The 26151-nt window shown below is 26.4% G+C and overlaps 2 protein-coding genes across 4 annotated transcripts in view; one reads left to right on the top strand and one right to left on the bottom strand.

Moving 5' to 3' along the window:
• LOC108748418 overlaps positions 1 to 907 on the bottom strand; it is a 2928-nt gene extending 2021 nt beyond the window's left edge. Inside the window, exons 1-2 of one of the 2 annotated variants that reach the window (XM_018486580.1) lie at positions 813 to 907; positions 153 to 294 (exon numbers count right to left, since the gene is read on the bottom strand). In XM_018486580.1, coding sequence (XP_018342082.1) covers positions 153 to 294; positions 813 to 844 — 174 coding nt within the window. In that variant the 5' untranslated portion in view covers positions 845 to 907. Of the gene's footprint in view, positions 1 to 152; positions 295 to 373; positions 491 to 812 lie in introns of those variants that run through there. The other variant, XM_018486579.1, reaches the window with a different exon arrangement.
• The window catches only part of LOC108748416 (tachykinins), a 62590-nt gene extending 46611 nt beyond the window's left edge, over positions 1 to 15979 (top strand). Inside the window, exons 2-7 of one of the 2 annotated variants that reach the window (XM_018486577.1) lie at positions 12068 to 12248; positions 12368 to 12637; positions 12973 to 13218; positions 13391 to 13616; positions 14360 to 14593; positions 15848 to 15979. In XM_018486577.1, coding sequence (XP_018342079.1) covers positions 12069 to 12248; positions 12368 to 12637; positions 12973 to 13218; positions 13391 to 13616; positions 14360 to 14593; positions 15848 to 15858 — 1167 coding nt within the window. In that variant the 5' untranslated portion in view covers position 12068 and the 3' untranslated portion in view covers positions 15859 to 15979. The remainder of the gene's footprint in view (positions 1 to 12067; positions 12249 to 12367; positions 12638 to 12972; positions 13219 to 13390; positions 13617 to 14359; positions 14594 to 15847) is intronic. The other variant, XM_018486578.1, reaches the window with a different exon arrangement.
• The last annotated feature ends 10172 nt before the right edge of the window (positions 15980 to 26151 follow it).

Genomic DNA, 26151 nt, shown 5'->3' with positions numbered 1-26151 from the left:
TTGGCAGTACGTGATGAATATTCTTAGCTTATTAATATATATATATATATATATTAAAGTATAATGTTAATAAAAAGCTACGGAGGTATAATAAAGGCATGATAAATAGATTAAAAAGAAAATTATAAACAAATTGCAGCGAATGGAATAACCTTTAATTTACTCTTGTGAGAGTTTCCATTTCTTTGTACTTCCAGGTTATTTATATTTTTATTGCCGAAATCACCTTTGGGGTTTACTCGTAACCTTAAAGCTTTTGAAGTATAACTATCCGATTTGTCAAATTTTGCTATACTGAAAAAAAGAATTATTATTTCTAAAGTTTATTTAAATAACGAATATAAAAACGCTGTTATATAAATAATGGTTTTACGTAATAATATGTGAATTCGAGTAATTCTTGAATGTTTTTCTTTTTGCCCCGTAAAATATATCAAACGGCGAATGAGTTACGAATTTTACCATACTTATAAACAAAAAATTTTGCGAAGACGAGAAATAAACTAAAATTATTAAATATTTAAGCTATACGTTATCGATTTATTTTTACTATCGATACTATGAGAAAACTTCATAAAGTTTAAATTAACAGTGCCTGTTGAATATAATATATTCATATAATTGATTTCCTTATTTTAACATTTCTAAGTTTATATAAATTTATTACAAAAAGAGAGTTATTATTTAATTCAGTTTTGTAAAAGAATATAGTTATACAAATAGATATGATTGTTAAATTTACGACTGTTTCTACACGCAAAGATTGAAGCCTCAAATAATAATCAATACAATGCTGCTTATGAGATGATTACCATCTATTCTGATTAAACTGGACAGCTATCATGTAACTTCTACGGTTTCCGACTGGTAAGTTTCCGATGGCACTATTGCATATGCCTTGTCACGGATCTCGTTTGAAATCAGCCTATTATCATCACGAAACAGAACGAATGATAATAACCTTTGTGTGTTTAATCACAGCGTGAAAACTTTCCGATCGGAAAGCGGTAATCTCGGAAACGACATTTTCCTCATCTTTAAAGTGTCGAGAAACTTAAACCTTTCTCAGATATAGTGAACGATATTTCTAACTTATTTCTTCGCGTTTTTCCTCTCCTTGCGTTTATGTTAAAATTTCTTCGCTCTCTCGCATCTTTAATCGAACTCTTTTAGAGCAATTTATTGTTTTTTATATGTAACACGAGGTTTTTAAGTTTAATAGAAATTAATTTATTATTTTTTGATAAAATATGTTTGCATTCTTTTTGTTACAAATTTGTAAAACTTACACAAGTTTTACGAATTTTGTTCCTGATTATCAATTCGCAACATTAATTATTATATTAATTTCTAGTTAATTCTAAATAATTTAAAATTATTTATTTTTTAAATATCAATGCTAAAAAAGATATAAATTATTCTTAATTGAAAATCTTCAAATGTATGTTGTATAGTACATTCCGCATGTTAGATTCATTTCCTCAGGGATTAGTAGCCATTTTATCATATCCGACAATTAACTAGTGTCATTTATAATCTTTTACCAGAGTATTAAAGTATAACACTGGTATTAGCCATAGTTATTAATGTATTGCTATATTATTGTTGCTTTCTATACAATAGCGATTTGCAACATAACGCGCATTATCTCGATCTAATATATATACATAAAATATAGGATATCTAACACTTGTGTACAGTTTATCGAAAATAATCGAATTTATTATGTATGGAGTTAAGCATAACACAGTTTAAATACAATACAGTGTAACAATAAAGCCTTTTATGTAATTAGGTTACATTCCGTTATTCGTTTAGAGTACTGAAATTTTATAGTTCACGTTTTATAATTTTATAAATTTTTAATACAGCAATAAATATATGTAATATACAATATATACAAATAGTATACAATATGTATATTATTTAGAACACAGTCTTAATGTGTTAATTGTTAATGTTAAGATTACAATACAATTATTACAATATAATGTACGATAATATTTTTATAATTTGTGTTGCACATAATTTCCTATATTATATGTATGTCATATTTTGACTAAAGTAATGACATCCATTAAAAACATTCAAATTTTTTAATTCATCAATTAATTACATTATGCGCATGTGCAACTTTGCTTCGTAAAAGCTGCATTTACGTATAATGTTATTGATAAATCGATAAATTAAAAGTTGCCTGTAATAATATGAAATCATTACAAATGGTAGTTAACAATCTCTTTGAATTGTTTTGTGTATTAAAAAATATTTTAATAATACATATCTACTTGTGATAAATTTTACAAAACATGATATACAAATAAAATTTATTAATCGTATTTGCTCTTAAAAGGTGTTTTCAATAATTCGTAATTAATACACAATTCAGCTTTTATTTTAATTGCTATTTATTAAATTACTAATAAGAATTATTAAATCCATTTATTTTCAAATCACTTTACATATAAAGCGCAAATGATGATTTTAATTACTGTTTGTTATTATTAATTTTTTATTACTAACGATTTTTATTACTAACTGTTAATTGGCTGATCTTTATCATTTTTTAATATTTATTATTATAATGTTATTACACAAGGAAAAATATATTTTTTGAAATTATATCATTAAATTAATAACAATAATTTATATACTTTACGAATGTTTTATCATCGTTAGATGATAAATGTAGATATATAACATTTAAAGATATTTTGTTAAATATGGTAAAAATATTAATTTTTAACATATACACTCCTGTTAATTTAATATTTTTGTCTCATTCTCAAAAAGGTTATTTTCATTTTAATAATTTTATGTTATTAATCGATTTAACATTTATTTGAAAAATAGAATTAAACTGTGCCAACGTTTCAACATAACGCGCACAATATGCGTAATGAGGTTCGGAATGAATATAACGAGGAAAAGGTCATCCTTAACTCTCTGGCGACGTGGGTAGATATCCCAGAGGAAGGGGCATAAGATTGATTGCAGGTGTGAGAAAGGTGCGAGAAACGAGTCGGAACGATGTGGTGGTTTAGCTGTTTTTGTGCTAACCGAGCACTGCACTGACGCATACTCATCCAACACACAAGTTGATACTTACTCGATGTCGCATAGTGTGATTACTTACGTTCCATTTTTGCGAGATATGGAGGTAAAATCATGATTTGTCCTGCATCTTTAGAACAAGAAAAAAGTATTTTAGTTTTTCAAATTAGAATAATTTTTTCACTAATAGCTTTTCATGTATATATTTATAAATTTGTAACTATGTGATTATAAAAATTTTAAATAAAAAATATTCTCTCTCCTTTCTATTAATCTAATTATATTTTTTAACATTTGTTTAATAACAAATATTCTTTAATTAATTTTCTTTACTAACTTTTTGATTGAAATATATATATATATATATATATATATAATTATATGGTAATAAATTATAATTTTCTATCAACTCTCTTATAAAGACAAATCAATATTAAATTTATTAAAGTGATTGAAGGGAATGCTGGTTATCTCTTTAATCGTATCGTAATCATACAACACGCAACAGTTACGACTTAAATTTTATAAACTTAATCAATTTATTAATCGTTTATATACATCCTGCGTGCCAACTGTTCACACTACAGTAATGTTTGCATAAAGCATTTCATTCGTATTCGTAAATGGAAATCGGATTATCCCCTCCCCTCCCCCTCCTTTGAATATCGTGCGATAGGTCTTCGGATATTTCATATAACGAATAATTTAGTGACTAATAGAATAATGGCAGAAATGCTACAAATATAAAAGCAACAATTACGTAATTCTTATTATTACAGTAATAAAATAATCTTTCACATTTTAAAGTACTCTATCAATAATAAATACAACTTAACATAAATAACAATTAAACGTAAATTAAATTAATATGTAAAAATTAGAAAGCAGTAATAAACGAATAAACATAAATAAATTATAAACTTTTATAGAAAGTAAAAATTACTTATTTTTATTCGGGAAATCGTTGCAGCTTTTGATACAGATATCCTTGAGTTGTCGGAGGCTAACTGTTTAGGGTCTTAGGACCAACTCAAAATATTTTGAAAAGCACTCAACGTGCGGAGTGTACGATTTCAGCTCAAGTGTCAAGATACAAGATCCAGTAAAAGATTTATTTTCCGATGAATATCTCGACATATGTCGTCTCCAGCAAGAATGTAACATATCCTCTTGAAATATGTCATAAGTCGACCGTATTGCAGACTCTTTTCTTCGAGAGAATATTACATATTTGTATGAGAGAGTCATCTATATGTAGAGGAACTACTGTATCCAACTCTGGAAATGATCGAAATGTAAATATTTGGTCAATCGGATGTCTCGAGCACAATTTGCATTTTGTAAAAAAAAAAATAAAAGATATAGATAAATAAATAAAATTAAAAGAGAAAAAATAAAATAATAAATATTATAAACATATTTACAAATACAAAAGTAAACAAAATCGTAATAGTTAACACATTATTTTGAATACATAATAGTTAACACATTATTTCAAATATATAATATAAATCAAACAATTTGATTATACTTAATGATGTTTCATGTTAAATACTCGATAATGATGCAATGCAAGAATCATGTCAAATATAACAAAAGTTATGGAAATTGAACCAATTACATTAATAATTACATTGCAAATTGATAATTAATAGATAACTAATAAAATAGATAAAATAACTAATAAATAGATGTCTCTTTGGATTGTTTCTATGAAGAGCAATTATGTCAGAGTGAAAATTATCATTTGATAAATTACTTTATTTTTACATAATATTTATATAATATTTAATTTGCTTTAAAAAACAGTAAATACAGTTAATATAGTCTATTTAAAAATATAAAACAAATTTTTTAAATTAAATTTCTTGGAGCTTCTTTATCACGCCAGAGATTTCAATCCAAAAGCAATCATGATTGCGGAATTTCTGTTATATCCAGAGTAGTACAACATTGTGTTTGACTATCAGAGTTACTTCATATATATATATGAAACTATTCAACAAGTTTCTTACCATTATCGAATCACGTGTTCCAGCAATGGATGAATTGTTCGCAGGAAAGCTTTGTTCTCATGAGAATATATACCGAGTGTCAACACGCTGTCTCTTCTCTTTCTACATCTTTCGAAAGACAATGAATGAAAAAGTAGTATAAATCGCGTATTACTATATTAATTACTTACTATTTATTACTATTAATTATGTCATACTGTTGTCACATTTACGTATATATTATATATATATTCTTACATTCATATTATATAACATACATGCATAATTATAATTTTTATTTTTATTTATAAAAAATACTTTAAATAATTAATTACTTAAGTTTAAATAATTCAATACTTTAAATAATTTAATTATTTTTCATTTTGTACAATATTTTCAGGCATAAAATTTGCAGATATATAAATTATAAGTATATATAGTAGACTTCGAAAGAGAAAATCTAAAAAAATTCTTTTTAAAAAAATCTTTAATTGCAAAATAATAATATGAAATAACATAAAAAATTGATGCGCAAATTATTATCTATACCTTTTCTTTGTTATAATTTTAAAATAAATGGGAGGTATCAGTTTTTGATTAAAAACTATATTCTAATTTCTGCAAATTATGTTCTAAAAGTATTACCGCACGCGAATATTTGTTATTATTATTGTTATTATAAACTTATTCCGTACTTATAACATTAACAAATCAGTCACAATTCATGAAATTAATATGTTTTTAATTCATCCAATTTATAGCAATACTATTTATTAAAAAAGATCTTCCCTTTGTGTTATTATATCCTTATAACACATTTTAAATCGTCATTGCGATGAGAGCACATATTCGTAAAGGAAAAATTTTATTACATTTATTAAGAAACTTTTCGTCTGGTTATCTGTCTGGTTAGATTTTCGTTCAAATTTAATTTTCGTTTCAATGGTAATCCTAGATACTCATGATTTTGCTTTCATTCATATTCGTGACGCACCTGGGAAGATTCTGCTTCCTGTACTTTATGTTTGCTCGATAGTCTTCCAAACTCCTCATATTTGAATAATAAAGTTAGCAAAGTCAATCAAACTGCTTCCGATAGTATTGGAAACTACATATCCCTAGCGATTAAGTAATATAGAAATTGCCAGCAATGCATGCCCACATACATTGAATGTTTTCTTGAGAAACACTTAATTTTCTTTATAATGTTTTTTAAATAACATTTTAACATTTAATTAAATTACAAATTGCAATGAAACCTCTCAAAATATTGTTCTTTTTAAAGATGTAATTTTATTGTGCATTGTATATCGATCCTTCTTATTCAATATTCGATCAAAGTTATAAGATTTTTTTTGGTTATAATCGAGATTTGTCATTAGTTTCTACAATCAGCTTTTAATTTGTTTTACTGAGTACAGCGTTTACGATAATTGCCTGATTTAAATAAAAATTGAAATCTTTGCAAAAAAATTGTAGAGGATGTTTAATAAAGAATATTTTATAACGTTATGGAAGCAGATATTGTCAATTAGACAATTTATTGACATTTTTCTAAATCCGAATGTTCTTTTAATCCAATTATAAAGAAATAAATTTGTGAATGTGGCTATTACTTTTAACTTCATTGTATATACATATATAAAAAAATGATACTATGCAAACAAAATAGTAATCTTAATTTTTAATGTACATATAATACTCATAATATGCATAATAGAGTAGATATAAAACTGACGAAGAATAGATATTTAATTGAAAAAACCTGCGTTATACAGCATAAAATATTTTTCTTTTTCACCTTCACATGTGCAATGACCGAAGCAGGCAGTGCGTAGGCGAACAAAGAACAAAGCCCTCTTCTTATATAAAGAAAAAGTTTATTTAATGACATATATACTTTTGTATTATATTATTTTTACGTCACTATCATATTTATACACTTTTTTAAACATATATATATATATATATATATGTATATACATTATATACAATATATATATAGCATATATACAAATCAAAATACTATTGCAAAAAGTTTTATAAATAATTTTTTTATTAATTTATTAATAAAATAAAAAATTATATATATTGTTATTATTGCCACATATTTTCTATTCTAACTGTTATTCTTAACTTTTGTGAATTATATTTTTCTTACATAGAATGGAATATGTCACTTTAAATTAAAACACTGGCTCATTAAAAAATATTAAGACATATCTCTGATACGAACTATAGTTCTTATAGGTATAACAAGAAAACTAGAACACGCGATTCACAATGCGGGTTACTGGGCAAATCTTGATATGCATGTTTTACATTATGTACTACGCCACACTACTTTGAAGAGATAAATATACCTTCATAGAAATTATGGAGGGACTCTTTTGTCTAAGTGATTTTTTGTAGCGAGTTTTTTTGTGCATTGTTTAGATTCATCTTAATTTTTCTATTGATCTCTCTCTCTCTCTCTCTCTCTCTCTCTCTCTCTTCCTCTCTCAGAATAAAAATTCATCGTTCAAGTAAAATGCTCTTGTGTTTCGTATAGATTATACATATACATGTATTAATCGATGTATACTAGGTCTTTCTACACTATATATGATACAAACGTCAATGTTCGCCGTATTTTAAAGGTCAATAAAATTTTAAAGTAAACATTTGCGCACTTTACGCATTTTATTAAAACTTTTGTTAAGTGTGTCAACATTAATCATTGAATATCGTTATCTTTAGTAATGTAATAAATCTTGCATTAAAGAGCATCAGTTATAGATTATGATATATTTTATAATTTCCTCTTTATGAACCAATACAGTTAGTATACAATAAATTTCGAGAATTAAAATTCTAAATTTTAATTTTAATTTAAAATACCATTTTTATACCATTTCATGAATTGCTTCATTTTTACATAATATTTATGTAATATTTACTTAATATTAACTTAATATTTAATTTGCTCTGAAAACGGTAAAACGGTAATATATAGTTAATACAATCTATTTTGTAATTTCGACAAATCGTGTTGATGAAAGTGAAAGCATTTAGGTTCTTGATCGTCGACTTTAAGGGAATAAACCGCGTTGGATATGCCTGCTTAAAACGATTACACGAGTGACTGATCGGTGGTGAGGAACAAACACACCATCCAGCGACCAATGCAGTCTCTCACGTATTCGCTACCCTTCAATCCCTTTCTCCTCTCTTATCATGTTGCTCCTTTTCTCATTTTCCCTGCCCGACGTGGCACGTTCCTAGCGTCTCGTCGAGCTAGAATTCTCGCTCCGTTTATTTTGCGCGAGGAAGAGGCTGACCTCGGCAGTTTACGACGTGCGCACATTAACACGTCCCACGATGTCGAGGCAAAACGATTTCTAAAATGCAATTGACATCTACAGATTCATCAATCGTTCTTTTTATTTCTTTAAGTAATATCATTAGGAGGTGATTTTGGAGGAGGGATTTATGTCAAATTTAACACATTTAATATATTTTACAATTTAACATATTTTCCAAACATATCGTATACATTTATATAAACAAATTAATCCATGGGATTAATTTGTTTATATAAACAAATTATGCATATTGAGGACCTTAGATTAGAGTTTACGCACATATAATATTTAGTTACATAAATTTACATCTGATTGCAACATTTAATTTGAATAATATATATGTAGCATATGTATGTGCATCATGATTGAATATATGCATCATGTATGTCCTATATATTGTAGAATAATAACAAAGAAAAGAAAAACAAGAGTACAATTTCAATATAACGAGAGATTACAGTGAAGAAGAAAAAAAAAGATATATTCCAGACACACACAATACAAGTCTAAAAAAAAAATTGAAGTAAAAGAATGTCTTTTAGATGTCTTTTAGACAGTTCACACAAATATATCTTTAAGATACCTTTAGACGTCTTACATATGTTATGATTTTAAACGTCTTATGATTTGAGATATGAATATTATTAGGACGCATTTTTATAAGAATGTTCGTTTAGAATCGATCGAATTAACTAAAGAGTAATTATATCAATTTGACGTGTTTTAACGATTGATTTTAATTATTTTTTTCAATGAAAAGCTAAAAAAGAAAAAAATTCTCTAATTGAAAGTATTCGAATTATTTGAGTACATTAAATGTGAAAGAATTATTAAATTTTTCATATTAATTTTCCGTTTTAAGTATTTATTTGCACGTCTATGGTAAACATACAATATGCTAATGTCACGTGTTTACGCATGGATATCGGATAGTACTGAATAAAGATCTGTTAAAATGAAATCGATCAATGCGTCATAATACGACGACAAATATAATATACATGCTTTATGAGATAAAAAAAATAATAATAATATGATATTGCTCTTGCAGTCAATAGCTTTTACAAAGTTTTATGTATATATACGCGTAGGTTTATTGCATGTCATTTGATAAATCACATAAATCGCGTAAGTTTGTTGTATGTTATTATCAAATATCTTTAACTAATTTTCCTTTATTGTAGAAAAATATCATTGTGTATAAGACATCAAAAATATATTATTCTTACTTAATATGTAATTTTTATTTACATTTTAATAAATCTATTAAGTAAAATTATTTGTATTCTAATTGTAAGATTTTGGTTTTGACACAATTAAATATATTTATATAGTTAAACATGTAATTTATATTACATATAATGTAAAAAACGTTTAAAAAAATTTATAAAAAAATTTATTATAATAATAATTATTATTTAACTACATATATATATGTTAATTTTTTAAAACTGAATACAAATCTTATTTCTTTTACTTGCTTAATTGGAAAGAAGAATAAGAGAGATAATGTAAAAACTTTATATGAAGTATGAGATTTGGTTTAAAATTGTGCACTTCAGTATATTACTAGAATATGGAATATTTAATTTTCAATCTTAATGACGATGGTGATAACCGCAATTACAAAGATGTTTTTATCCTATATGCATATATTAAAAGAAGTTATTTCACTATGGAAAGAAAATAAAGTTATATTAAATATATGTCACGATTTGCATACAGATTAGTGGAAGAAAAGTTTATATTATTAAGATGTATAATATATATGTTTAATATAGCAATCTGTATTTAAATATTTTTATTCGATCTCGAAAGAATGTCAGTAAATCAGAGAGATAGAAGATTTTATTACATATAAGAATTTAAAATACGTTCTCAATTTACAACGGGAATGTACCTTTCCCATTTCTCGATATCTGCTTATATCGATATTCTTTGGTCTCGTCGTGCACAAGATGCTTTGAGAAACGCAAGCCTTTATCCTATCCTTCGCTAATTATAGCCTCCGCTTTGAAGAGTAACGGCACTTTTAAACCTTATAAAATTGAATAATCTCTCGAGAGAAGCAAGCAAGAACAGAATTATACAAACATCGTTTTTTCCGTTATATTTATGTTTGGCGCAAGTTAAATCCACTTTAAAAGTAATTAATTATTTCCATGGGCGTACATTTCATTCCGTATTAATCAGACGCTTCTTCATAAGTCCTGATTTAACATTTCTATTAATATTGTGCTCAATACATTTCTTGAAACATTTCTCCGATTTCAACATGCGGGTATTTTCTTTTAAGATCTCAAAATCAATTTTGCTTTCTTCTGTATTTCTGCTTTTATGTTACACGTTCCACATTTCATGTAAACATTATTTTCTCGCAATACGATTTTCTTATATAATATATTCTTGCGCATAACATAATGTATTATATGAAAAACGTACTTTAAGCTCTTCATATTTCCTTTTTGGACATAGATAAAATATTTCTATTCATGCCCGCGTTGTACTTATTGTTAGCTAGATTTACTGTGACAAACTGTTATACAAATAAGAAATTTAATCACTCATTTAGAATTAAATTTTTTTTAATAGTTTAAAAAAAATAAATTTGTCTACAATAAATAAATATAATTAATCTCTCAAATACGTCTGTTTGTTTGTTACTTCTTGTTTTATGCTTCAAACACTAATTACTATATACATAATAGTAAATATACGGGTAGAAATTAGTATTATTTGAATGTTTGAGTTTACTCGACAGATCGTTAGTCCCGACTAGATTCTTGATGAACAATCGAATGTGGTTACGTGACACGTCAATAAATTAGTTTGACTTGATATAGCTTGATTTTCGGGTATGTACATGCTAAGACACAACAATAAGAATAATACAATGTCCGGCACTCGTTATCTTATCATATGAAAATTTAATAGGCGTCCACGTTTTTAATCCGAAAATAGTCATTATTGATTTTTTTACATAAACCATTACCTGAAAGTTTTTTCTGCCTTAATTACAATAATTATTAATAAAAACAAATTGTATATTATTGATTGCTTTTCGATTTATTAATATTTGAGATCATTATGGATATGTATTTAATTACAATTTTCTGAAAAAAATTAGCAAAAATCAAATAAATATTAAACAAAATAATACGTTAAGTAGTTTATATATATATTATGACAATATTAAAGAAATATTTAAAGAAAGTAAATATTTATATACGCTTTTTTATGCGAGTTTTTTTGATAAAATTGTATATTTAAAGGTTCGTAAAGAATAATAAAAGAAAGAGAATATGAACAATATACATACAAAACAATATTTAGCAACAATTTACATTTTTTGCTACTGGTGTGTAAAATGCCTCTGGGTATCAATCATCTTTTTGAGTATCGGTCACTTTTTCATAGAAATGTTATTGAACAAAAAAAGTAAACACGAAAAGAAAAATTTATAATATTTGTATGTATCTATATATGTACAAGTACATATACAAAATTTCACTTTTTATGTTTTCACTCTAAGGAAAAAGTTACATGATCGATATTCATGTATTTCCGAGTTAAGATTCTCTGTATGAAATATAAAATTAAAGAAAAATGATTATGTAATATATTCTTATGGAATATATTTTTACAAATACTAACTACGTTCTTGATATGTTTTAGAATGCTTTTTAGTTCGGTTCTTTTCCTGGCAGTCTGGACTAGTTCGTCATTCGCAGAGGAATCCTCCAATGATGCCGTGTCTGCCAAACGAGCGCTCATGGGATTTCAAGGTATGCGCGGGAAAAAGGACCTCATTCCTACGGTCGCAGAACATTTCAAAAGAACGTTAGTGAATGTTCAGGTAAGCTATTATCTAACTTTTTAAGAGAATTGGCATAGGAGAAGAAGAAGGAAAGTCTAATTTTATGTGTTTAGTTTATTATCTTTTAAATTATTTATAAGAGATTCCGACAATTACAGGATAAGGATTTGAGCGCGTCCGAAATTGAGGACAATCTTCTGCATGATGAGTTTGACAAAAGAGCACCAAAGGGATTTCAGGGTATGAGGGGGAAAAAGGATTATTTGATACCTGATTTTGAAGACTCCTACTTCCTTGAGGACTACGACAAAAGAGCGCCAATGGGTTTTCAGGGTATGAGAGGCAAGAAGGCTTTATTAGAAGATGAATATTATAAACGTGCACCCATGGGATTTCAAGGAATGAGAGGGAAGAAATCTTTGGAGGAGGTAAGCGTGAACGTTCAGTGATTAATCGAACTATTATCCTGCAAGAGCTTAGAGCGATAATAGATCAATACTAACAACTTGTAAGATTCTTAAATATAAAAATTATTTACAAAATGGTCATAAATTATAGAACTATTCTGCTTTTTCTTCTTTAGTTTTCTCTATTCACATGCTTAGTTTACCTTTCTTAAATAAATGTAATCATTATAAAAAGATTCTTGGTTATTTAAGAGTTTTAAATAATAAGTTAATGTATAAATTAACAGATTTTAATTTGCCTGAAACTTAGTCGTCGTTGTTTATACTTTATTTTACTAAAAAGTACTAAACTACAGGTGCTGAGTGAAATTGAAAAGAGAGCTGCGTTGGGCTTTTATGGTACTAGGGGAAAAAAAACATATGTTTTCGAATATCCACAAGATGAAAAGAGACTTTTAGCAATGGAATTCCAAGATATGCACAATAAGATAAAAAAAGAATGGGAAAAAAGGGCTGCTATGGGATTTCAGGGGATGAGAGGCAAGAAAGCATTGTACGACGAGATAGAAGAACTTGAGAAAAGAGCCCTTATGGGTTTTCAGGTAAGTTAATTAGTTGCTTAATCAGTTCTGGAAACACAGATTTTTTTCTATCTAATTGAATATATTTCACTTTCAATATAATTGATAAGAAACATTTAGTTAAGAAAACATTAAAAGTTAAGAAAAAGGAATGTTTTTAATAATTATTTAATTAATTAATAAATTGTTTCAGGGCATGAGAGGCAAGAAAGACGGCTTTGAAAACTACGTAGATTATTACATAGATGATCCCGACATGGATTTCGACAAGAGGGCACCAATGGGTTTTCAAGGGATGAGAGGCAAGAAAGACACCGATAAGAGAGCACCGATGGGTTTTCAAGGTATGAGGGGCAAGAGGAGTGTAGGACAAAGATTTGAGCCCAGCATGAATTTTGGATCATTAAACGAATACCAAGGTAGAGTCATAATGCTTACATTATATATTTATGATAATTGAAAAAGAGAGAAATATTTGAATATTATTATAATTAATATTTGTTAATAATTATTTTTCATAAAACATTCATAACTCTACAATTATTAATGACTTACAAAATAGTTCATTTGTAAGAAAAATTTTATTTATAACTTATAAAATAATTAAGTTAATTACTTCTTGAAACTTATATGAGCTCTAGTTTTATAAATCTTGCTATAATAATTATAATATGTAAATATGTTAAAACTTGTTTATCTTTAGTACCAATTTTAATATGAAAAATAGTTCATGCGGAAAGTTAAAAATTTCTCTTTTTTTATACAAAAGGTTTTGAGAAGCTGGAGACACGATTGCTTGCAATATTAAAACAAAATAAAAATTATTTGCGTACGGGAGTAGTTTTTATCAGTGTTTGATTAAATGTGTTATAACTCGATGAAAAATATTTTCTGTCGCTTTTATCGCGCACTCTAGAGTGTCTACTTGTACTTTTTGAATGCCTCTTGTAATATTACTAGACGATATAATCGATCGAGTCTAAGTGGAACGTAACGAAGGCTTCCCAAATATTTGTCTATTACTCATGCACCTCCGAACAAACTTTGTAATGAGAAGGTAGACAATTTTTTTATTTTCTTTCTTTTACACCGTTCTTATACGCCGTGCGATTTTGAGGTTGAAATGGTCACATTGGCCCACGTTGTGTTTCCCCCCGAGCAGGAATGGGCAATAGAAGACACATTCTAGCCTCGTGCCAAGTCGAAAAACGATCGCCTTTCCGATATTTTGAGATGCGCGGTAAGAAAAATCCACGATGGGAGTTACGGGGGATGTTTGTAGGGGTGAGAGGCAAAAAATGGGCGAATGCCCCGTACGAGGACAACAGCCCGTTCATAAGGGTGCTTGATAACACCGAGAGCATCGGCATGGATGGGGACTCGTCGACAACATTAGGTAATCGGTTGACTGACAGCCAATTGGTATCAAACATTATGTCGCAGTTCTCTTTATCGCTTCGTTTATCTTTCATGCGTATCTAATGGCTAAATATGTTTGTAGTATTTATGAAGTATCAAGCAATTTATCAGAATGTAGAGAAAGAAAAATTAAATTTTATCTCTTTCCACACACAAACGTTCTTCAAAACATCTTTTTGAGCGCATTTTAAATGCAATGTATCATTTTCAAAAATCTTTGCTAAATATTATACACTCTTCTATGTATTTACTTTGCATGCGACACATCGAGCACATTTAAATGTACTCAGTATACTTGTAATGTGTCGATATATTTTACACACACTCTTACTGTATTTTACTCTTACTACTACTAATAATGTTTTTATCCACGCTGTTGAATTCAACACTTTTTTTATGATCAACACTTACAATCGCCCGTTTACAAATTATTCCGCACTATTAATGCTGTGAAAAAAAATTTTTTCCTTGTATACGATGCCAAGTGACATTTAAAACAAAGCTGTGGATTATCTTCTTCGCAACTACGAGACAATACCGACGCAAGGGTTCGCTTTAAAACTTTCTCTGCCGCGCATACTGTCATCGAGAAGTTGCTCACTATTGTACACAATTGCACGAAATAATGATAAATTCTGCATTGTAACTTTGGGATGACAGTCTGACTAGTTATAAGAATCAGTTATCTACGCGCAATTCAATTATCTAACAACTAATCATTAATATTAAAATGTATAAACGTTTCATTAATTCTGAATTGCATTTTCTATCAATTTAGCTAGTTTATTTTAATTTTTATTAAAAAAAAGGTGATAGCAAGAGTCAAATAGTAAATTAAAAAAAAAATGCAAATATCTTAAGCATTTTATTTATAATTGTGCACACTTTCTTATTAATATCATGACATTATAAACATATAATATATATGTTACATAATATAAATATTTTATTACATGCATCATATAAATGTGTAGATGTATAAACAATTTGTATCTTAAACAAAAAATGTTAAGTAAATAGATAATGTAGAAACTTTCTTTTAAGGTATACAATTAAGAATAAGTTACTCTATGCAACTTTATTGTATCGTACAGCGATAAGAGTTATTTTATTAGACATAGTTTTGTCCTTAGCTTTTCATATATTAAACAATAGATGATAAAACGTGATATCGATTCACCAAATGTTACAAAGGTAGTATTATAAATACTATTTTTGTTTTATGTTTCAGATTCACAATAATACAACAGCTCTTAGAAATGATAACGCAACTGTTACGAAACGTCTCCTCCAAATAATTAAACCGATATAGCTAAATCTAAAAACGAGGAAAAAAGAAGACGTGTCTATCAGTTATGATAATGGGTGCAGTATACTGTCATTTATTATTTTAACAATTTGTTAATTAAGGCTTCGTTATTGTATTTTACATATCATAAGTTATTTTACATATTATAAGCCGATTTTGGTCTAGTCAATGTGTATGATTTGTTATGTATATATTATTACTTATGTTTTTATGCTTTCGTAAGATTCAGAATGGAAGATTTGGACGCAGGTCGCAAATTACAAGTCGTAGATACAATCGTGGTTGAGGACATAAATTCAAAGTGTACACAATGAATATGGTGTATGAAAGAAATGTTCTTCTGTTTCGAGTGTTTCATAAATAGTACTCTACACGCGAAACTCTTGCTGCAATTTCATATATAACTCTCCCATGATGAAATTAGAAAAAAAAGAAAGAAAGAAAGAGAGAGAGAGAGAGAGAGAGAGAGAGAGAGAGAGAGAGACAGACAGAAATTCATGTGTAATTAAATTGTCTAAATATTTTGATATATATGTTGCTCTATATCCTTAATATCTCGTTAAAATATATTGCAAGAAAATTTACATATTTAAAAAAATGTATGTAAAATTGGCATAATGGAAGAAAAATTCTTTATATATTATGATCCAAAATTCTCAAATATATAATTCTTAAGTTATAATCCACTAAAAAAAATTATTTAGATAATTTAATTTAATTTATAAAATACATTAGTAAATTATGATATTTAAGTACTTAATGTATATTAATTTAAAATTTCAAAAAAAATAAAAATAAAAAGATTGTTTTTATATTAACAAGACAAAAGGTATGAGATACTTAAAATTAGATTTATAAAAGCGTCTAAATTTCTAAATACACTTATATTTATAAAAAAAAAATCATGCATTTTAATAGATACATTTAATTATTTAAATATTATTAAAGACTATATGCATTAATCGGGAACGAAAAAGTTTATTAAAAATAAAAACATATGAGTTTCTTTTTATCTTTTTTTAAGATGCATATAACATAGCTATGAAAAATTTTTATCTTTTTATGTTTGTGCATTTACGATTTGTGTCCTCCGACCTGTGTTGCAAACGGCACGTTGTACTGACGATATGTAATTAGTGAAAATAAATCAAAAATATCTTTCGCCGATAATTATACATCAGTGAAGTCTTTCAAGAGATGCCTATATCAGTATTATTGTTATTTCGTACAAAATGTAAAAAGTAGCAATTCGTAGTAGTGACATTCTTGAATGAATTTGTGGAACGATTATTCCTTGACAAGAAGATTTAAACAAATATCGTACTAGTAATTTTTGAATTTTTAACATTAAATATTTTACTTTAATATCTATTAAATTTTAAAATTTATAAAAAGTATATTATTTTTAAATTAACAATTAAGAACTAAGCGTTTAATACACGTTTAGAAAATTAGATTTACAAAAAATATACCTAAGTTCATAAATATTATAAGAAAATGTTTAAAATATCTTAATAAAATATCGTAAATAAAGCAAATTTATCGTTAAGGAAAAATCGATTTAAAATTCATGGGGAAAAATGTATTTCTACTATTAATAATCTTTTATGGGACACTATATATTTATGAATCCTGTGTAGGATATGAATCTGTTCTACTTTAATTTGTGGACACATATCGGCGTAACTACGACAAAATTATTTCATGTTCTCGACTCCGAGAAATAAGATGTAAACGAGGAACAGGTGGTGTGTAAGCTAAGATTGAATAGTGTATAAATTATATCTAGCGTACCTTGTGACATAGATAGGAATTATATTTTTCTCTGGATGTTAATCGATAATTGTTATCAGATAGATATGATTACGTTCTTAATCATTGTGTTTTCATTTTCAAACAAAATGCAGAATTAACTGACATTGAAAGGTAACCATTTTTGTGGCCATTGGTTGCACTCAACGGAATAAAATTTAATTCTGATCCGGCTGACGCTCAGTAATCTTAGTCTAAAATATTTTGCTTAAATATTTAATTTCTACTAATCAATATATATTTTTTCTAATAGTAATGCGACGTTACAATAATATTGTATCGCACATAATAAATTTCTTGTTTAAAAAATTATAACTTATTAATTTCTATCGCGCAGTATGATAGGACTTATGTCATGTACTTATGTTTGTTGCATATCTTGTTATAAGATAATAAATTGCTTCAGGCTCTAATATTTCTACAGCCCATAATGTTTTATTCATGTCCTTTCTTTAGTTGTTTTATAAATGTACAAATGCGAAAATTTAGCATAAATTAACTATATACTATAACTATACCATTGGAAATAATAATTTTTTTCCGTTTGTGTTTATGTAAGTCTTGATTTCGTCATGAATTGAGAAATCTATAAAAATTGCGACAAAAATATTACAAATTCTGATTGTAATTAGCATAAACAATAATTAATAAATGGCTATCATGAATAATTTTGTAACATATTTCCCAAATATTTTAAATATAACCCATTTACGTTCATTTAGCATATGCAAATTTTCTAATTTTTCAAATAATTTTCCGTCTCTCAATATTTATTAATGGCTCTTGTAATTTTCAATAATTTTTGTCCTTTTTTCATTATATTATAAATTATCATAGGTATTATAAACAAAATAATGTATTTTAAATATGAAAGATTATTTTGAAAAAGTAAATAAAAAAGTAAAAAGTAAATTAAAAAATTATTTAATCCTTAACTTAGATTTACTATTTATTTATACTTTATTTTCCAATCGCTTATGGTACGAGTTTACAGAATAAGTTGAAGTCTAAAGGTTGAAATTAACAAATATTTAAACGCTTCTGATGAAATCTTTGTTACGTGTATGATTCCTTTTTTTCAAAAGAAGCAATTAGTGACTTTGTGAAAATACGGAATTTCCAGATTCACGTATCTTATGACGCAAATATGACACGGAGTAAGTAATATAACTTAAAAACCGAATACTTAGAACATCGGTAAGAATTATTTCTGACAAAAATTATTATTTTGACTTACTCCGTGTCATATTTGAGAGGATTTATGTCATATATATTTTATTTTGTCATCTTGTTGCACTGATAATGGTCAAATCTTGATCGAAACGTCTACATTTTTATATGAATTTTAAATATATGACTTGCATTTAAACATCTATAGTTGTGACTCTATGTTCTCTATTATTTATATTTTGTATTTGTTAGCCACCTTCAAACATTTTAAAAAATATATTGATTATCTGTGGTATTTTTTATATTATTTAAAGTAAATTTATGCACGTCGAGGTATATAATGACGCACTAATATATGGGGACAATGGTGCTTAATGGCTGCGCCGTGATGTCATCCACCGTGACACATGAGGCAGTAGAAGTGAGGTTAGCGCCAGTCTTTATGTGTTTGCTTGTTTTTAGAATTGTGCAAATATTGTAATCATACACAAAATTTTAATTTTTATTCATGTTTAGTAACAACAGTGTACTTATATAATGTATCAAATATAGGATTGTTAATAAAAAATTAATAATTCAAAGTAATGTATTTCTACTTATATTACTGTAAGTCACTTTTAAGCAATGTTTAATATTAATTTTTGAAAAATAAACAAGTTTTATGAGCACAAGCGTGGCGTAGTAGCGCACGAGACTGTTATGCCTAATGAGATCCCGGGTTTAATCCCAGGCAAATTCAAAGAATTTTTCACGCGCTCGTATCTCCTCTTCAGTGATCTGACAAACCATCAAGAGTATAAATTGCCAAGAAAACCTCTCAAAAATTGCCGTTCGAAACTAAATTGTAGGTCCCGTATGTCTCTGTGTACAACTTACGTGCAAATCACAAGCATATGTATGAAAGGCCTTGTCCTGACTTTGGTATGTCGCGCTATTGGATTGGAATAAAGTTTTATGTAGTATTCCATTATATACTCCAAATAAATCGAGGTTAATGCACGCTTTCGCTAAAACAATAATTTTATCTTGTTAACGTAATCTTTTACAATAAAACTTAGATTTTTCTTATAGTAAAATACTTCAAAGAATATTTTAGTTAGTATTATATAATAAAGTTGATTTATTTATTTTTAATATGCTTAAAACTTGATCAAAAATTATTATAACCATTATATTAGCCCTAGGTTCCCCTAATGTGCATTATAATATTGATGTAAAAGGAAATAAAAACTATATTTTCATAAGTCAAAGGAATCTGATTAAGTCGATAGGAATTATAATAATACAATTTTATCTTAATTTTTCTAGATTATTATTTTTTAGATTATAAACCTATATTTTTCACTGCTCGAGAAATTTATTTAAAAAAAAATGTGTGTAGTAAGAGTGCTGAAAAGATATGTATTAAAGTAAATTATTCATAAAAGGATCAAGATCACAATCACGTATCATCAATCACGGAACAGATATTTCGAATGGTTCATTCATTTAGAATCAAAATGCGATGGAAAACAGAATTTATTACTATTTCGCAACAATTACGAATGATAATTATTTTTAGTTAATATAAAATTTTTCTCTCGCTTGAGTACCCAAAAATAAGCTTTTATAGTTATATAAAATTATATAAAATTGTAATATCATTAGATAAAATTACGTACCTAGTAAAATTTTATATAATTATGTGTACAAAATAATTATATTTTTCTCAGAAAATGATTAGATAATTACAAATAAAACTAGAAAGCTGAAAAACAATATATTATTTACATACATTTTGTTTTTTATTACATACAAAATACATACATATTGTATTAAAAAGCATATATATGATGGATTATGTACTTTTATCTGCATATTTTATATTCAATTATTATTATTAATGAAATAATATAGGCACATATTATGAACATATTTATTCAACAAAACATTAATTAAATAATTGAACTGCCAGAGTACGCTGAGATTAACGTTCATCAATATTTTGGTATTGTTGCGTATGTCTATCAAAAGTATTTGTGTTCTGTTAAACCCAGCTGAAAAATATTAAACAAATTTTTATAATATAATATGCTATAATTCTTATAATATAATATAGTCTACCATAAATAATGTAGCTGCAAAAATCTCGAATCTTGTCATAACAACGAGAATTAATTGATTTAATTAAAGTGCATTTAATTGTATACGTTGATATCAAAGCATAATCAAATTAAATTTCTCATGCATTAGAGAGAAGGTCTATTGTGGAATATATACCGATATTAAAATCATCAAAACGGACAAAGTTTTGCTGTAGAACTGAAAAAAATATGCTTTCATTATACTTAATATAAATATTTATTCTAAATTGAGAACAATTAATATAAAAGAATTTTGAATATGTAAATTAACAATGAAAAATATAAAAATTTAATTAATTGAGAAATGATTTCAATATTATGTTGCCATTTAGATATTTATGTAATTTACAAAATTGAATGTAAAATTACTATTTATTTTATTTATATGTATACATTTTATTACATATATGCTTATACTTTCAATTAACATTCGACATACCTTGCGAACGAAATTATATCCAAAATGGAAATGTCCCAATCCAAATTTTACCTCCCTTAGTTTTATTTGCAATATTAATTGTGAAATCTAGTTGATATAAATAATTAAATAAATGTTAGTTATACACTATATCTCAGACATTAGTATAAATATAGCATAAATATAGCATAAATATTAATGAGCATATAAAAAGTTCAGACATTAGTAAATATTAATGGGCATATAAAAAATTAAAGCATTATTATAGAATATCAATTATGTTATATTGTTAGATATCAAAGGAACAACAATTTCTTAAATTAAATAACACTTTATTATTTTTACTTTAATGTGTGTCAAAATCAATCAATTGTTTAATTATAAAGTAAAAACAACGTTCCGTTTATATTAATAATTAAATTTGAGATAAATTTAATACATTTTCTTGAGTTACATCATACTAAATCATTTTAATTAAGTATACTGAGAAAAGTCAATGGCGATCTAGAAATAATTAAGAATAACTCAAATATAATTGATTAACATTACAAATTTAATAATGTATTCTTTTATATATTTTAGGCTTATACATATATATATATATATAAATTAATTACAAAAGTTTTATAAATTATTTTCAATTTTATATGTTAAAATGCATAGTTTTTGTAGAACATTGACAATATAATCGATAAATTTTGAATGTTCGCTTACAGCATATAATATAAAAAATAATTTATGAAACTTTTTCTAGCCTATATATCCCTAACTATAATGTTAGTAGTATAATGTTATGTAGTGTGCACAAGTATCCTAAAATATATTAGTATAATACAATTACTGTTTCATAATGTCTCAGTTTTTTGCATAATCATTGGGTAAAATTTATGTAAGTGGCCAAATTTCCATGAGCATTAGTAAAATTACGCATAAGATAATTGAAATTTTATATAACATTTTATTGTAATTATTTACCTGTTTACCTAAGTCCTCATCGAGATTATAAATGAATAGTTTGTGAAGAATGTCTACTGTCTTATTTATCTGAAATTGTTTAATATGAGTTTTACTACAATATTTGTAGTAAAATTAAAAAAATAATAAATAAAGTTACGTTATTTAAAAAAAAATCGATATGTGTAAATTTATTGTTGCAAAATTGTTGCTTGTTTTATTATACTAGTTGTAAATAATTAATAATATTTTAATTCTACTATACCTTACAGTAAATAGTTTGATATATGTAGTTTATTGCAAGAAATAAGTTGCTATACAAAATGAAAGTTAAAATTAAATATATATGTCTGTAAATTTCGTAAGGTGTCCATATGTGAAATTGTTTCTCTTCAAGCAACCAATATACATTGATATAATACATAATAGTTTCTAAAAAGATCCATAAAATTTGTGATAACATTTGTATGTTGAATACTTTATTTAGTTTGCGTGATATAAAACACAGTTGTAGATGGACGTGTCTGTAATTAAATCATAATTATTATAATTAATAGAACCGTAAAAATACGTATTAGAAGTGTTAAATAAAATATATTTTTAACCTAGAATTTTGATTTAAACTATAGTTGTAATTTGTCATCAGTTCATAATGTACAATTATTTCATACAGTTACAAAAGTTAATCATTTTTGTGTATGTACATGTATAATATATACATACACATATATATATATATATTAATATATATTTATACGTGTGTGTATATATATATATATACTTATATATACGTATTATAATAATATACATATGAGGAGCAGACTTTCAAAATATGTTTTGTCAAAAATATATTATTTTCAGAAAATGAGAAAGAAAGAAACTCCACACAAAAGAAAATTAGGCATTTTACAGAAAATAACAATATGCCCATCAATAGGATGTGAAATATTATACAAAATTGTTAAACATTGCTAATAATGTTACACAAATTTATTTTGTTTGTCTCTAGTTAAAAAACATAATGCACTTCGAAATATCTAAGTTTTTTCAACATATAAATTAACGATAAAAAAATGCTTTTTGAATATCTCAGAATAGCTTATAATATGAGTCTTTTAACATTGAACATTACGCTATTTCTAACTAAAAAGATGAAATCTTGAACAAAATGCATTTTGGAATTCTGTTCTTCATATATACAGTGTGATATCGATATCTACAGATATATAATATACATATATGTGTGTGTGCGTGTGTGCGTGTGTGCGTGTGTGCGTGTGTGCGTGCGCGCGCGTGTGTAATATATAATACATATATTGTATATATATATATATATATGTATATATAAAATATTTGGAATTACTTTTTGCAACACGATTGCTACAATGTTTCTGCGAAAAAAATATATTTTTGTGCAATATTACCGTTTGTCATTTTGCAGTAATATTAAGTAGGTAATATGCATGTGCCCTATGTATCAACTATTTCAAATTTCTCCTATATAATATTTCGTAAATTATTGGTTTTTTGATATGTTTACATTAATACTTTTATATGCAAAATAATTAGAGAAATTTACATAAAAAAATCATTTAATTCTATTTAAAAAAAAGCAAACATAATCATTACATATATCTATTTGGCGTCTCTAGAAAAAAATAACGTAACCAAAGAATGCAGTCCTTTTTCCAAACCGTTGCACTTTCATAAACATTTTTTAAAATCTTATATACTTTTTGAAATATTACACGAAGGGGCACATTACATACATATATGCACTCGTATATGAGTAAATAGTATCACTTTTTAAAAAATTACATGATAATCCATATATATTGTTTGCAATCCTTAACTCCCGTCATCCGTTGACGCACCAAAGTACATCTGTTTTGTCTTCTATCTGTATTATTTTCGAAAAGAAAACAGAGTACTTGTAAACGATCATTGACTTGATGAAATCTGGAGCTTGTGTATCTAAATTGAATGAAAGAGATTTAGTTATGTCTTTTATTAAAATTATAAGAAATATGCATTACATACACATATTTTGATTGCATTATTAATGAATAACGCAATCAAAGTCAGACTAAAGTTTTATTGCTTGTTTTTTATGTTTTATTATATTTTATATAGTATTTTGAGAATTTTTTATCAACTTTTTTCTACTTCATTTTCTTATTGACAATTATTTTTTATCAACATAAGAAAATGCGGTACTAAAAACTCTGAAAAAATTCTTACAAAGGGAGGTTCCGGAGTGATTGATTTCAATAAAACTTGACAGGATTGTAAATTGTGTTCCCCTGAATAAAAATGATCTCTTATTTAAGAGTAGACAGTCTACCGGTTCTAAGGTATTTCAGTATTAAAGTTGGTAACGACATTTCCTTTAGAGTTTATTAGAACGTTCATATCTGAGTATTTGTAACATAGTGGATAACCTCTACATATATTATAGTACAGAATTTGCAACATTAATTGTATGCAATTTTTGTAATTTTTTTTAATATTGCAGAGATTTTGCAGTAATATTGCTGTAAATTCTGTACTGTGGAAAGGTTGTTATTATATCCATTACGCTACAAATACTCGAGTATAACAAATACTCTAATAAACTCTAAAAGAAATACCGTTATCAAATTTAATATTGAAATATCTCGAAAATCAGTAAATCGGCTACGCTCAAATGGGAGGTGATTTTTATTAAAGGGAACACACACACACTCTACAATTCTAAGTTTCATTGAAATCGCCCAATGAGAAATGACAATAAAATCTATATTTAATCGACGTCGAATCGATTTCGATCTGATGCTTTCGATGTCTAATTCGATGTTGATTCGATTATCATTTCTCACTGAGCGATGAGGGTTACTCCGTAGCCTCTCCTTGTCAGAAATCTATGAAAAAAAAAAAAACAATATTTGTCATTTGTTTTTCTGTAAAGTTGATATTGTTTGAGTAAAAAATTATTGAAAACTAATATTCGTCGATTTTTAATAATTAATATCTTACTGACTGCGAAAATTGCAAAATGGTAGATGACTTTTCGACTTAGTTTAGTTTGCTCTATCAGCGCACAAAATATTTGACGATCATTCTGGGACACACTGTATACTAACCCAAAGATAGTTCCACAAATTAGAGCACTTAAAATATTGACAAATATCGAATGATATAGCAGAAATTTGTGATAAATTTGAACAAAATATATATGTTCAAGATTAGAAAAAATCTTCCAACTAAGAGTTACTGTTAATAAGTTAGAAAAAACCAATACAATCCATCCGATTGTTATTCGAATTATCCAGTTACGCAGCTGTTGATATTCTTTTGGGCTTCCGAGTACTTCCAATGTGTCATCTACTATGGAAAGTTCATGCAAGCACATTTTCATTTCCTTAAAAAATTATATTGATTGATTACGCAACATAAAAAAATTATTACTTTGTATTTGAATAAAAAGTGTTATTGCAATGTATATAGGTAATGTGATAGATAATGAGTTATTGAAACTTAATTAGTATTTGAAACATAAGATTTAAAAAAACTATTGTTAAGAGTTAATTTAGGAGTACAAATATAAATATTAAAATGTTGTCAAACATATTTTATCTACAATAAATAATAACATAAACATTAAAATTGATCTGTCCGAAAACTTTTTATAAATTTGTATATTTGCCTGTAATTGTGCGAAAAACTTCTTTAATATTCTCAATAAAGAAAATGATTAAACAAAAGTTAAA

The sequence above is a fragment of the Trachymyrmex septentrionalis genome, unplaced genomic scaffold (assembly GCF_001594115.1).
Source record: "Trachymyrmex septentrionalis isolate Tsep2-gDNA-1 unplaced genomic scaffold, Tsep1.0 scaffold22, whole genome shotgun sequence".
Taxonomy (NCBI): domain Eukaryota; kingdom Metazoa; phylum Arthropoda; class Insecta; order Hymenoptera; family Formicidae; genus Trachymyrmex; species Trachymyrmex septentrionalis.
The sequence above is the reverse complement of the archived record's forward strand: the minus strand, read 5'-3'. Positions and strand labels throughout refer to the sequence as shown.